This window comes from Trachypithecus francoisi, unplaced genomic scaffold, assembly GCF_009764315.1.
Source record: "Trachypithecus francoisi isolate TF-2019V2 unplaced genomic scaffold, Tfra_2.0 Lachesis_group16, whole genome shotgun sequence".
NCBI lineage: Eukaryota > Metazoa > Chordata > Mammalia > Primates > Cercopithecidae > Trachypithecus > Trachypithecus francoisi.
Window position 1 is genome coordinate 72,431,963 of NW_022681461.1, and position 12,552 is coordinate 72,444,514.

Here is a 12,552-nt window from a genome sequence, read left to right on the forward strand (position 1 = left end):
CCAGAAGGCTGAGGTTTAAAGGGTCCTTAGAGACCAACCTCTGACCCTGCCCTTACTGCCTCAAATACACACATACTGCTGCTGCTGCTCAGATGGGAAGACTGAGGAAGAAGGAAGAAATCACATGTAAGCCAGAAGCAGAGCTGGGTCTCGATATAGACTTCCTGTCTCCAAGTTTCCTGATCTTTCCACTACCCCAAGCTGCCACTCAACTCAGCCAAGGCAGCTCTACACTGGGACCTGATCTGCAAAGACTCTGCTACCCTCACCCCACGGCCCCAGGTAGCCAGGGCAGAGCCCAGGGCTCCAACTTCTATACCCAAGTAGTTTTAAGCTCAGAGACTGAACTGGCCAGCTCCGGGGTTGTGTGGATGAATGAAGTTCTCCCAATTAGAGAAAAGCATCCCAGGCCAGCTCCCAGAAGGGTGGCACAGCTCCCATGTCAGCACCCTGCTGGGAGAGCTAGAACCCAGGCAAAATCATAGACTCGTCTCTCAGAAGAGGATGTGGGATTTGGGCTAATACAGGCCCAGAAAACTTGGGTAAACTGATGCTGGTCTAAAAATTCACTTCGGCTAATAGCTTTACTCTTCCCACCACCAAAGTTACCCCCCACAACCAGGGTAAATTGCCATCTCTTCTGCTCCTGAGAGGAAGGTGGGGTAAACAATGGGGTGTCTTTAGGGGCTGGGGAAACTTTCTTTTTCTTTTTGAGACGGAGTCTCGCTCTGTCGCCCAGGCTGGAGTGCAGTGGCCGGATCTCAGCTCACTGCAAGCTCCGCCTCCCGGGTTCACGCCATTCTCCTGCCTCAGACTCCCGAGGGGGCTGGGGAAACTTTCTAACCATCAAAGAAGGATTCAACAGCTTTGAAAGGAGATGTACAAGAAAAAGCTGTAGCCTTTGCTAGGGAGAGTGGAGGGGTCCTTTTCAGGTCTCCCCTACCCTGAGAGTGCACACTTCTAAGATACTCAGAAAGAGACCAAAGTGAGGGTCCTGGAGGATGCCAATGAAGCCCACAGAGAAAGCCCCCTAAAAAACACAGGTGAAAGTCTTACCTGGGCAGCCTTGTTCCTCCCTTCGTACAGCAGCAGCTCCTCTGACAGCAGGAGGGTCCGGGCAGGGTTACAGAGATCTAGAGGCTGGAAATAAAGCAGGCTGAGTGGGCAGTTCAAAAAGAGGCTGGGTGAGGAGCTGGGGGGAGGAAGCGGCAGCTTGTCAAAGCCAGCCACAGAGAACCCTCTGACCCAGAGAAGACTGTCAGCCCGCCACCAACCCGAGAACCCACACACCGCCTCATACATAAGATGGAAACAGAAAGACAGACGCTGCTGTCCTGTGGAACTGTTGCTGCCACCTTCCCCATCAACCCTCTCCGTGAGAGCTACACTCACTGACAGGAAGTCTAACCACAGGCTTAGGCCCTCTGCAGTCCTCAGTCCCAGCTCCCACCCCCCACTGTACTGGGCTCCTGGGCCCTCCCAGCCCCCGCCATCCCCCATCTATCCTGTTCATGCCTCACAGGACTAGGAGGCATCCTGAGAGCCACATGCCAAGAGATTTGGTCACTTGAGTTCCTTCAAGGCCAGGCCAGTCCCTGCTCTGCATTCATAACACACTCGAACTGACTGTCTCCTTCTCAGCCAATCCCCATAGGGTCAATTCACACCCAAACCTCTCACCCTATTCCATCACCTTGCCTAGCCCAGCCCAGAGGAAGCTCCCTAAGCTCTGGATTACCCAGCAGCACTTGTCCTTATGACTGTATATTTCTAACATGGCTTCTAAGTACATGACATCAAGTAAGGTACTTGAAGAAAGATCATGAAACAAACAGCAAGCTGGATCTGAAATCCCAGCTACTTGGGAGGCTGAGGTGGAAGGATCATTTGAGGCCAGGAGCTTGAGGTTACAGTGAGCTATGATCATACCACTGCACTCCAGCCTGGGGGACAGAGCGAGAGACTGTCTCTCGAATAAAAAGTTTCTTATACAAATATTAAAATGGATATGAAAATTAGACACAGGCCGGGTGCGGTGGTTCAGGCCTGTAATCTCAGCACTTTGGGAGGCTGAGGCTGGTGGATCATCCGAGGTCAGGAGTTCAAGACCAGTCTGGCCAACATGGTAAAACTCCATCTCTACTAAAACTACAAAAAATTAACTGGGCATGGTGGTGGGCACTTGTAATCCCAGCTACTTGGGAGGCTGAGGCAGGAGAATCGCTTGAACCTGGGAGGTGGAAGTTGCAGTGAGCCGAGATCGCGCCATTGCACTCCAGCCTGGGCAACAAGAGCGAAACTCCATCTCAAAAAAAAAAAAAAAAAAAAAAAAGGAAAGAAAATTAGACATCGTATATGCCAAGAACTTTGTGTCACATGCTAAGAAAGAGACCAACAGAAAGGCCAAGGCCAGGACCTGCTGACAGAGTTGTCTAAGGGGAGGCACATGAGCTCCCAGAGATGTGTTGCATCCTAACAAAGTGTGCCTACTGGACAGTGACAGGCCCAGACTGGGATGCCAGGGAGACCAGAGAGGCATAGGCAGAAATGAAGCCCTTGGGGCCAAGTCACGTCTATGCTGCTGGTAAGATGATAAACCATTAGAATCTTCCTGCAAAGCAATTTGTCAATATGTGTAAAGAGTCTTTAAAATGTTTATGACCCATGACCCAGTCATTTCCCTTTCAGCAATCTCTCCCAAGGAAAATAATCAGAGAGGCAATCTATGAGCAAGGATTTTCATCACAGGGTTATTTACGATAGCAAAATAGTAGACAGAAGTATCTGAATACAGAACTGGTTAAATAAATACAGTATACCCATTTAATAGAAGAGAGGGCAACTACCATAAAGCACAGAACATTTAGTGGTGTGGGAAAGGTACATGCTACAATTTTCATTTTAAAAAGGCAACATGATATAAAATATAGAATAAGATCTGTTTTTTAATGTGTACATGCACACAGAAAAGATGCTGAAATGTTCACACTATCATATCTGGGTGTTGGAATAAATAAAGGTTTTTGGGTTTTGTTTTATTTTGTTTTGTCTTGTTTTGTTTTTTTGAGACGGAGTCTTATTCTGTCTCCTAGGCTGGAGTGCAGTGGTATGATCTCGGCTCACTGCAACCTTCGCCGCCCAGGTTCAAGTGATTCTCCTGCCTCAGACTCCCGAATAGCTGGGATTACAGGCGTCTGCCACCGCACCCAGCTAATTTTTTTTGTAGTTTTAGTAGAGACGGGGTTTTACTGTCTTGGCCAGGCTGGTCTTGAACTCCTGACCTCAAATGATCCACCCACCTAGGCCTCCCAAAGTGCTAGGATTACCGAGCCACCATGCCCAGTCCAATAAAGGTTATTTTTAAAGAGAAAGAGAGATAAAGGGGGAGGAAAAGGGGAAAGAAGAAGAGGCTGAAGTACAGTGTTATGATCATAGCTCTCTGTAACCTCAAACTCCTGGCCTCAAACGATCCTTCCACCTCAGCCTCCCACGTAACTGGGATTTCAGGCCCAGCTTGCTGTTCATTTCATTATCTTTCTTCAAGCATTTTGTTTGACGTTGGAGAATAAGAGAGATCTAGTGAATCGCAGGCCACCAGTGAATACAGGTCAAACATGTTTGCAGAGACCAGGGAGACCAGATAAGCCACAGACCCCAAGGGTCTCCCCTCAGTTGTTTCCAAATAAAAAAACCACTGGGTGAGCCAAGGAGTGGGGGCATCAGCAAACAGGCCCTGTGACACGGCAACAAGCAGCTGGGGTGTACCTGCCCTGTCCCCAGAGAAAGGGGAGGCAAGGTGGGGGAAGGAGAGGACCCTTTCCTTGCTGGGCTCCCCCAGCCTCATTTTTTCCTGTGTATCTCCCTGGAAATCTCTGCTCCCTCAGTATAAGCCCCTAGAATCCTGTGCATCTAAAGCTACTTATCTTTCCCAAAACGGGGCCCTCAGTCCTGGGATAAGGTATCATCCCTGAGTCTTGGGGCTAGGGCCCTCCTCTTTCTCCGTTCCTCCTGAGGAAACCCTTAGGACCAGTCACGGGCTCACCTGAACAAAGACGGGGAACACCAGGACTTTGGGGGCCAGGGTGACATAGGTGCCGTAGCTTGAGTGTGTGGCATGCGGCCTCACGACTGGGCAGTTTTGGTAGTTCCCGTGGCCCTTCATGGTCTGCACTGTCTTCATCAGCCGTGACTTCTTCCCCAGGCCCGTGTAGGACTTCCCTTTACTGGGACTCCCTGATTCTGTGAAACAGAGATGGGGGACTATGAGACATTTTCATCACTCCTGCGAAGGTGTCCCCTCTGTAGAAACGGGGCACGGACTCATTCTGTCAACAACCACTTACTGAGCAGCTACTTTGTGCCAGGTCCTGCGCACGATGCGAAATACAGGGAGGCCTCACATGGGCTCGGGCCTCAAGGAATTCCCTCACACTCTAGTGAGAGACACTGACACGTGAGAAAGCAAGTCCAGGGCTAGCACAGCGCTGGGCACCACCAGCTATGACGGAGGCAGCATGCTCCACCTGCTGCCCCAGGCCTGGATCGGACTTTCCAGTTTGGCCTCACGCTTTTAAAAATCAAGAAATCGCTCAGATTTGAAAAATCAGAAGATCTGGCCTCACTGAGCCCACAGTCCCATGTGGAACAATCAGAGCAGAGTGGTGACCAGCCTGTGTGGCAGGGCACATGCGCTCCTCACCAGACCCCCACACCATTCCCACTACTCCCTGCACAACCTCAGCCCAGCCCAACCTGTTTCCTCCCTCCCTGCCCACAGACAAAAATCCACAGCAGCAGCAGCAGAGACCAAAGGCTTTCCCAGGATGTACTGGAGTCCGCCCTCTGTAGCCAAGGGAGCTAGAGCAGCCTGGACCACTCCAGTCAGTTTAGAATAAGGAGTAGCACTTGCTGCCCCAGGTCACAGTAAAGCGCACAAGCTTCGAAGCCAGGTGGCTGTGCTCAATCCTGCTCGCCTGCTTACTAGCTCGGTGAACTTGGGCAACTTATTTCACCCTCAGAGTCTTGATTTCCTCAACTGTAATAACAGTGCCAAGCGCACTGGGTTACAGTGAGGATTAAATGAAATGCTCTAAGTGAAGTCTTTGGAACAGTGCCTGGAACCTAGTAAGTGTGTGATAAAAGTTAGCTGCTAACTCGTTGTTTCATTGTTGTGATTTCTCCACTTGGAAAAGCAAGTTTGGGAGTCAGGTGCCCCGTAGGACTCTGGGAATCCCAGGCTTCACTGTATTCAGGAGGTACTCCAGCTTGACCACCAACTCACAAAGCATTCTAATCATAAGGAAAGACAGAGAGAGAAACAGAGAATGAAACCCCGTCTCAACTAAAAAAAATACAAAAAACTAGCCGGGCGAGATGGCGGGCACCTGTAGTCCCAGCTACTCGGGAGGCTGAGGCAGGAGAATGGCGTAAACTCGGGAGGCGGAGCTTGCAGTGAGCCGAGATCGCGCCACTGCACTCCAGCCTGGGCGACAGAGCGAGACTCCGTCTCAAAAAAAAAAAAGAAACAGAGAAACAAGGCCATCCCCAGGAAGGAGAGCAGAGGCTGTAATGGTGGTGGGGGGGTCCCTCTTTGAGGGGACACTGATGGACACACACCCCTCACCCAGAACAAGGGATGGTGGCCAGGTTTTTTGTTGTTTTTTGTTTGTTTGAGATGGAGTTTCACTCTTGTTGTCCAGGCTGGAGCGCAATGGCCAATCTCGGCTCACCGCAACCTCCGCCTCCCAGGTTCAAGTGATTCTCCTGCCTCAGTCTCCCAAGTAGCCAGGATTACAGGCATGTGCCACCACACCTGGCTAATTTTGTATTTTTAGTAGAGACAGGGTTTCTCCATGTTGGTCAGGCTGGCCTTGAACTCCCGACCTCAGGTGATCCGCCCGCCTCAGCCTCCCAAAGTGCTGGGATTACAGGTATGAGCCACCATGCCCAGCCTGTGCACAGGTTTTTATCATGTCCCATCTAGTGGGCAGAGGGACAAAACACAAAGTTGCTAAAAAGTCAGGGGTTCCTGGACCAAGCAGGTGGGAAGGAAACTCCAGAGCAGTCAGGGGAAACTCCACACACTCCTGGGCCCCTTCTAAGGCATTCCTGCTACTGCGTGGCAACTACCAGGTCCTCACTGACCTGGGTGCCCAGCCTGGGTCCTGGGCGCAGGCTTCCTTCTGCTGCCAGCAGCCCTGACCGCGAGGGGGGAGCCGGTGGCCTGACCCCAGCTATACCTCAGGGAAGCTCCCCACCAACGCGCACCCACGGTTTCGGAGGAAAAACTCACCTCAGAAGGTTTCACACTGGCTTCCTCCTCCCACCGCCTGCCCCTTCTCACCGAGCAAGGTGAGAAAAACAAGTTGACTCCCCCCATGCCCCTGACAAGTGACCACTGATCATAGACGAATCTGGGGGCAGTGCTCAAACCACCATAATTCAAACCACTTCCTGCCTCTTCTGTGAGTCACATAGAGAGGAGTAGAATGAGCATGAGCTCAGGATGGGCACAGGAGGAACAGACACAAGGAAGATGTCACATAGCTCCCTGTCTGATCTGGCCCTGCACATCAGTCCCAGAGGGGTGTGTGCTGCCAGGCCCTGGACCCTTTGCTTAAAGCTGTGGGGAAAAGAGAGGTCAGCCTGTTACTGTATTATAGAAAGAAGTAAGTTGAAGAGACTCCATTTGGCTCTGTATTTGAGATGCTGTTCATCTGTGACCCTACCCCCAACCACGTCCTTGCAAGAGACACGTGCTGTGGTGATTTAAGGTTTAAAGGATTTTGGGCTGTAAGGAATGTGCTTTGTTAAACAAATGCCTAAAGGCTGCTTGTGGTTAAAGGCCATCACCATTCTCTTAAATCTCAGTAAAAAAAAGCCGGGCGCGGTGGCTCAAGCCTGTAATCCCAGCACTTTGGGAGGCCGAGACGGGTGGATCACGAGGTCAGGAGATCGAGACCATCCTGGCTAACACGGTGAAACCCCGTCTCTACTAAAAATACAAAAAAAAACTAGCCGGGCGAGGTGGTGGGCGCCTGTAGTCCCAGCCATGTGGGAGGCTGAGGCAGGAGAATGGCGGGAACCCGGGAGGCGGAGCTTGCAGTGAGCTGAGATCCGGCCACCGCACTCCAGCCTGGGCGACAGAGTGAGACTCTGTCTCAAAAAAAAAAAAAAAAATCTGTCTCCTGTCGGTCCCTGGGAAATGGAACATCTCCGTGTATCTGTATGTCTTACTGCTGATTTACTCCCTTATGTTTTGAGCAATAAATACTGAGGGAACTCAGAGACCGGTGCCGGTGTGGGTCCTCTGTAAGCACAGCACCAGTCCCCTGGGCCCCGCTTTTCTTTCTCTATACTTTGTCTCTGTGTCTTCTTTCTTTTCTCAAGTCCCTCGTTCCACCTAACGAGAAGCACCCACAGGTGTGGAGGGGCAGGCCACCTCTTCAAAAGCACCATCCTGAGTCTCAAGATCCTCACTGAATTTGAGTTGGATAAGACACCCGAGCTTGATCACTGACTTCCCAAGTCAGAGACAGTCTGTGTAACCCTGAACAGCTTCCTTCCTTCTCTGAATCAAAGTTTTCTCCACTTTGAAGTGGAGATAATACTGATTGCTGCCTTGCTTGCCCCAGGGCCAGTGGGAGGTTCACACTAGAGACCTGATGGAAGAGTTTGGTGGATTGTACCACAGTGTGAGTAGTCAGGGCATTATCACAAATCCTAAGCCTCCAAGTAATCTACCTATCAGGGCTAGTAGAAGGACAGGCAGGGCTGCTGGGTCTCAAACTGTGCTGTGAATGAAACCCCATGGCCAGCCTGGATCTAGACAGTCTAATTTAACATGGTCAAGCCTAGAGCAGAGAAGGCAAAACCATGCAGGACTGACAAGTAGGTGACTGGAGCAAAATAGACCAAAATTAAAGATGGGTACCCTTTGTAGATGCCAAAATCTGGGTCCTGGGCCCCCAGTCTCAGATTAAAAAATTGATTTCTTCCCTTCTCTAGTCCAGGAGCCCAGGGCTGTCACAGAATCCTCACCAAGGGCCTCACCTAAAGCAACCAACACATAACTCTGCCTTCAGAGAGGAAAAGTTGGCTCAGCCCCATTTGGTAGACAAGGAAACAGGTCTGGAATAGTAGGGTGACTGGTCATTCGGTCAGTAAATTATACAAGGCAGGATTCACCCAACCCATGCAGCAGTCATGCCCTCGTGGCCAATCTCCACCCACCCCTGGGTAATATGTGGCCAGTGGGAGTGGCTCTGGCTCTACAAAACTGATTTTTTTTTTTTTTTTTAGAACAGTACAGCTTGCAACCCAGTTACTGAGCTCGGTGAAGGCAAACTCATTTACTTCCCACCTGCTACCGATGTCTGGTCCAAACCCCCATATCACCCTTTTTTCCTCCAACACCTGCTTCACCGACCAAATACAGTAATTACAGGGCTCTGCTCCCAGATTCTGAGGCGAGCCCTGGCAGCCACCCTGCCCTGACAGTGGCAAATCTGAAGCCAGGTCACCTTTACAGGGCAGGGACAATGCCAAGGACACCAGCAGCCCTGGGAAACATGCCAACCACAGCCAGGCAGCCACTCCAGGCTCCGGAAGGGCACCAGACCCTATTCAACTCAGGATGGCTTAACTCTCCCTTCTATTCAACTTAGGATGACCCAACACTCCTGAAGGGCTATATCTTGGCAGCCCAGCCAGAGGAGGGGGACTGAGAAGCCGGCACCCTGGTGACAGCCTTAACCTCTGGACAACTCCAAGTGTGTTTAAGGGAAATTATGTGCCCTGAATTTCACCCTTTCCTCTGAATCCTAAAACTGTGAGCTACAAAGACTTCATCCCTGGTAAAGAGTGAAGATTTATTATTATGAAGAATACATAAAATCAAGATCTTAATACAATGCATTCAAAGAGCTACCATGGTTATTAATATCATCATCATTTCCTCACTTGTCCCTTTCCCCATGGCTTAGATGACTGTGCTCTTGCTGACTTACTATGTATTATACTCTCAGAGGGGAATGCAACATGGATACAGACTAGAAGCACAGCAGGGAGACACAGAGGTACCTCTAAAACTGAGAAGGGATCAACCCCAGACACCAGCTGTGCGCATGGGCCCACTCCAGGCAGCACACTTCTCCAGTCCCCCTCCTCCACGACCAGACTCCAAAGCCTCAGAGGCAACCCAAGTCATTCTCCTTCAGTCAGTCACACAACCAAAATTCTACTGAGTATCTGCTATCTGCCAGGCCCTGGGTCCTGCACTGAACCTACACAAATGAGCCAGGCCTAGCCCTTAACCCTAATGAATTCCCTACTGAGCAGCGGCATCTTCACTCTAACCTAATGTGCCAACCGAAAGCTTTTTAAAAACTCATCGTTGATGGAATACTACTCAGCCATAAAAAAAAGGAATGAATTAACGGCATTTGCAGCGACCTGGATGAGGTTGGAGACTATTTTTCTAAGTGAAGTAACTCAGGAATGGAAAACCAAACATTGTATGTTCTCAACGATACATGGGAGCTAAGATGAGGATGCAAAGGCATAAGAATGATACAATGGACTTTGGGGACTTGGGGGGAAGGGTGGGAGGGGGGCAAGGGATAAAAGACTACAAATAGGGTGCAGTGAATACTGCTCAGGTTATGGGCGCACCAAAATCTCACAAATCACCACTAAAAATCTTACTCATGTAACCAAATACCACCTGTACCCCAAGAATCTATGGAAAAATAAAAAATAAAAATAAAACTCATCATTGAATTGCTGTGGGACTTCTCCCCAGAAGGAACACAGATTTATTTCCAACTGACCAGGCTCAACTGCCCAAATGCCCTAGACCAGAGAGAAAGAAGGTGTCTTCCATCAGCGTGCCTGAGCCTGACAGGAGTGCTTTACACACGCAAAAGTCACAAGCACTTTTCCAACTACCCCTATAAGCATCGCCTTCACATCACTGAGAGGGGAACAGCAAGGAAAAAAGTCTATGAGTGGCTAAGCAAAAGCCACTGTCAAGGAAGGCGGTCCAGACACCAGATGGACTTCCGAGTCAAAGCTCTCTGGCAGGCACTTGAAGGATCTCAAGGAATGCCCAGCCAGCTTCAGCCTCAAGACCGATATCTCAGCCTTCCTGGGAGAAGAAAGTGGTTTTGAGCTCAGCTTCCATCCCGATTTTAAAAGCCAAAGAAGAAGAATCCATCCAACAGCAGAGACATCTGTGCATTTCAAAGACAGCTACCCTCTGTACAGCATCTCTCAGTATACAAGCAACTACTCACAACCATTCTCTCATGGGATCCTCCCAACAACCCTCTGAGGTAGGAATTATTGACCCCATTTTATAAATGAAGAAACTGAGGCTCAGCGAGGGGACACGATTTTTTTTGTTTGTTTGTTTAGACAGAGTCTCTCTCTGTCACCCAGGCCGGAGTGCTTGGCTCACTGCAACCTCCGCCTCCCAGGTTCAAGTGATTCTCCTGCCTCAGCCTCCCGAGTAGCTGGGACTATTGGCGCACGCCACCACGCCCAGCTAATTTTTGTATTTTTAGTAGAGATGGGGTTTCACTGTGTTAGCCAGGATGGTCTCGATCTCCTGACCTGGTGATCTACCCACCTTGGCCTCCCAAAGTGCTGGGATTACAGGCATGAGTCACCACGCCCAGCTCAGGGGACATGATTTACTCAAAATCACCTAGTTAGAACTCTAACTCAAGACCTCCCAGCTCCACGCTCCATGACTCCCTTCCATGCAAGCCCAACCACATTGCCTCTGGCACCCAACATATATCAGTTGCTCAGTAAAATTGGATGAATCTCAGTTGAATGCCTGAAGCCTGGACACACTGCCTCTTAAACTGCCCTGGTAAGATCCCCTCTCCTCCTTCTTAGTTCTGGCTTCAAGGAAGAAAGACATTGGTTCCATGAGTGAGAAAAGGTACCACATGGAAAGAGAGTCTGTGTCGATAGGCTAAGTGACCTTGACTCCATTGGAAAGGCCTCAGAACTCGGGGCAGAGGCTGGGCCAGGCCTTAGCTGACCCTTGCTGTCTCTCTGAGCTAGGAGGGCACAGCAGCAGCAGGAGACTCACCTTCAGGGATGGTATCCTCCTGGTACACAGGCCGGAGCAGCTGTAAGGGAAAGACAGGAGAACCACCTCAGCCCCAGGAGCAGGGCAGGACAGCCCAGCAGGCTGCTGGACACAGGGGCCCCAGGGGAGAGGAAGTGGAGCACCTCAGGGCACAAGAGAAAAACAGCAGTTCTGGTAACCAGCTGAGGGAGGAGGCAGGGAGAGAACACAAAATCCCAGAATATTCAAGTTAAAAGAGGCTTTATGGGTTATGAAGTCTAACCCCTTGGCAAGTCCCCAACTTCCTTTACAGCAGCTCATTCCAAAGTGCATTCCATGGAACACTGGAATGGTAAGACGGTACCAACCACGCCCTCAAGGGTGCCCCCATCAGGCAAGTTTGGGAAATGCGGTGTTATTTGGGTGACACCACCTGCCAGAAGAGCCTCTACTAGGCTCCTTTGCACTGGGAATCTCCTAGATGAGAAAGAGAGTACGGGATATGTCTCAAGCTTATCTGGCCTCAGAACACCTTTTTTCTAGAGTATCTCATGGGACTAATGTTTTGGGGAGTGCACTCCATCATCCCACCATGCAATCATGCAGTGTCTGCTTTCACCCCTCCTATGATGGGGGCTCACCACCTACCAACACAGCCCATTCCACTGGGGAAAAGCACAGGCACTGGTAGAAAGCTCTTCCTTCTGTGAGTTGAAATCTTCCAGCCTGTGCATGCCCCGTTCTTGGATCTGTGCCCTGAGGCCACATAGACCCATCTGTCCTCCCCACAAAGAACAGCCTTGAAGAAGGCAGAGCTAGCACATACCCCATCTCCTTGCCCAACATCGCAGCCCCTCGCAGGCTCCTCATCACACAACCTTGGGTCTTCAAGTCTTCCTGGCCTCCCACAGGGACCCAATACCCTTCACCTTCCCCACACCAGCTGTCCATACCTGGCTCCCAGGATTCAGCGGGGCCAGGATGATGTAGTTGGGGTCAGTGGGGGCAGTGGCACGGGACAGTGCAGGCAGGGTGTGCTGGCCTCCGCGCTTGGCCACCTCGGTGTAGCGCTCCCAGCCGCCAAGCAGCAGCCCATCAGAGCTGTCACATACCAGGTGGCAGCTGTGGCGCTGCTCTGGCCGTGCCTGGGCCCCATGGGTACAGTTCTTCTCCCGTTTGTTGGGGGGTGACTGGAGGTCATGTGTCGACTTGCAGGAGGCCCGCCGCAGGACCCCGCCATCTGGTCCTGGCTTGACCTGGGGGACCATGCGCCACACGAGTAGGATGATCTCACTGGGGCAGCTCCTAGAAGTTGGGGGATCACACAGAGAGGTTGAGTCTGGGGAAAACCAGTATCAGCCAGAGTGAGGGCCCACAGGGCAGGGAGGATGATGGGGGGAAAAGGAGGCAGACGCAGCGGGGAAGCCCCCAGTGTCGGGGCAGGAAGGGATGCAAGAAGCCATTTAAAG

General features: G+C 51.0%; 1 protein-coding gene across 7 annotated transcripts in view; it reads right to left on the reverse strand.

The window, feature by feature from the left end:
- RGS3 (regulator of G protein signaling 3) overlaps window positions 1-12,552 on the reverse strand; it is a 135,400-nt gene that overhangs the window by 77,573 nt on the left and 45,275 nt on the right. For 5 of the 7 annotated variants that reach the window (XM_033237726.1, XM_033237724.1, XM_033237728.1 and 2 more), the window contains 4 exons: window positions 12,037-12,388; window positions 11,105-11,144; window positions 4,043-4,239; window positions 1,057-1,140 (listed from right to left, as the gene is read on the reverse strand). In XM_033237726.1, the coding sequence (XP_033093617.1) occupies window positions 1,057-1,140; window positions 4,043-4,239; window positions 11,105-11,144; window positions 12,037-12,388 (673 nt within the window). Of the gene's footprint in view, window positions 1-1,056; window positions 1,141-1,300; window positions 1,364-4,042; window positions 4,240-11,104; window positions 11,145-12,036; window positions 12,389-12,552 lie in introns of those variants that run through there. The other 2 variants (XM_033237725.1, XM_033237731.1) reach the window with 2 other exon arrangements.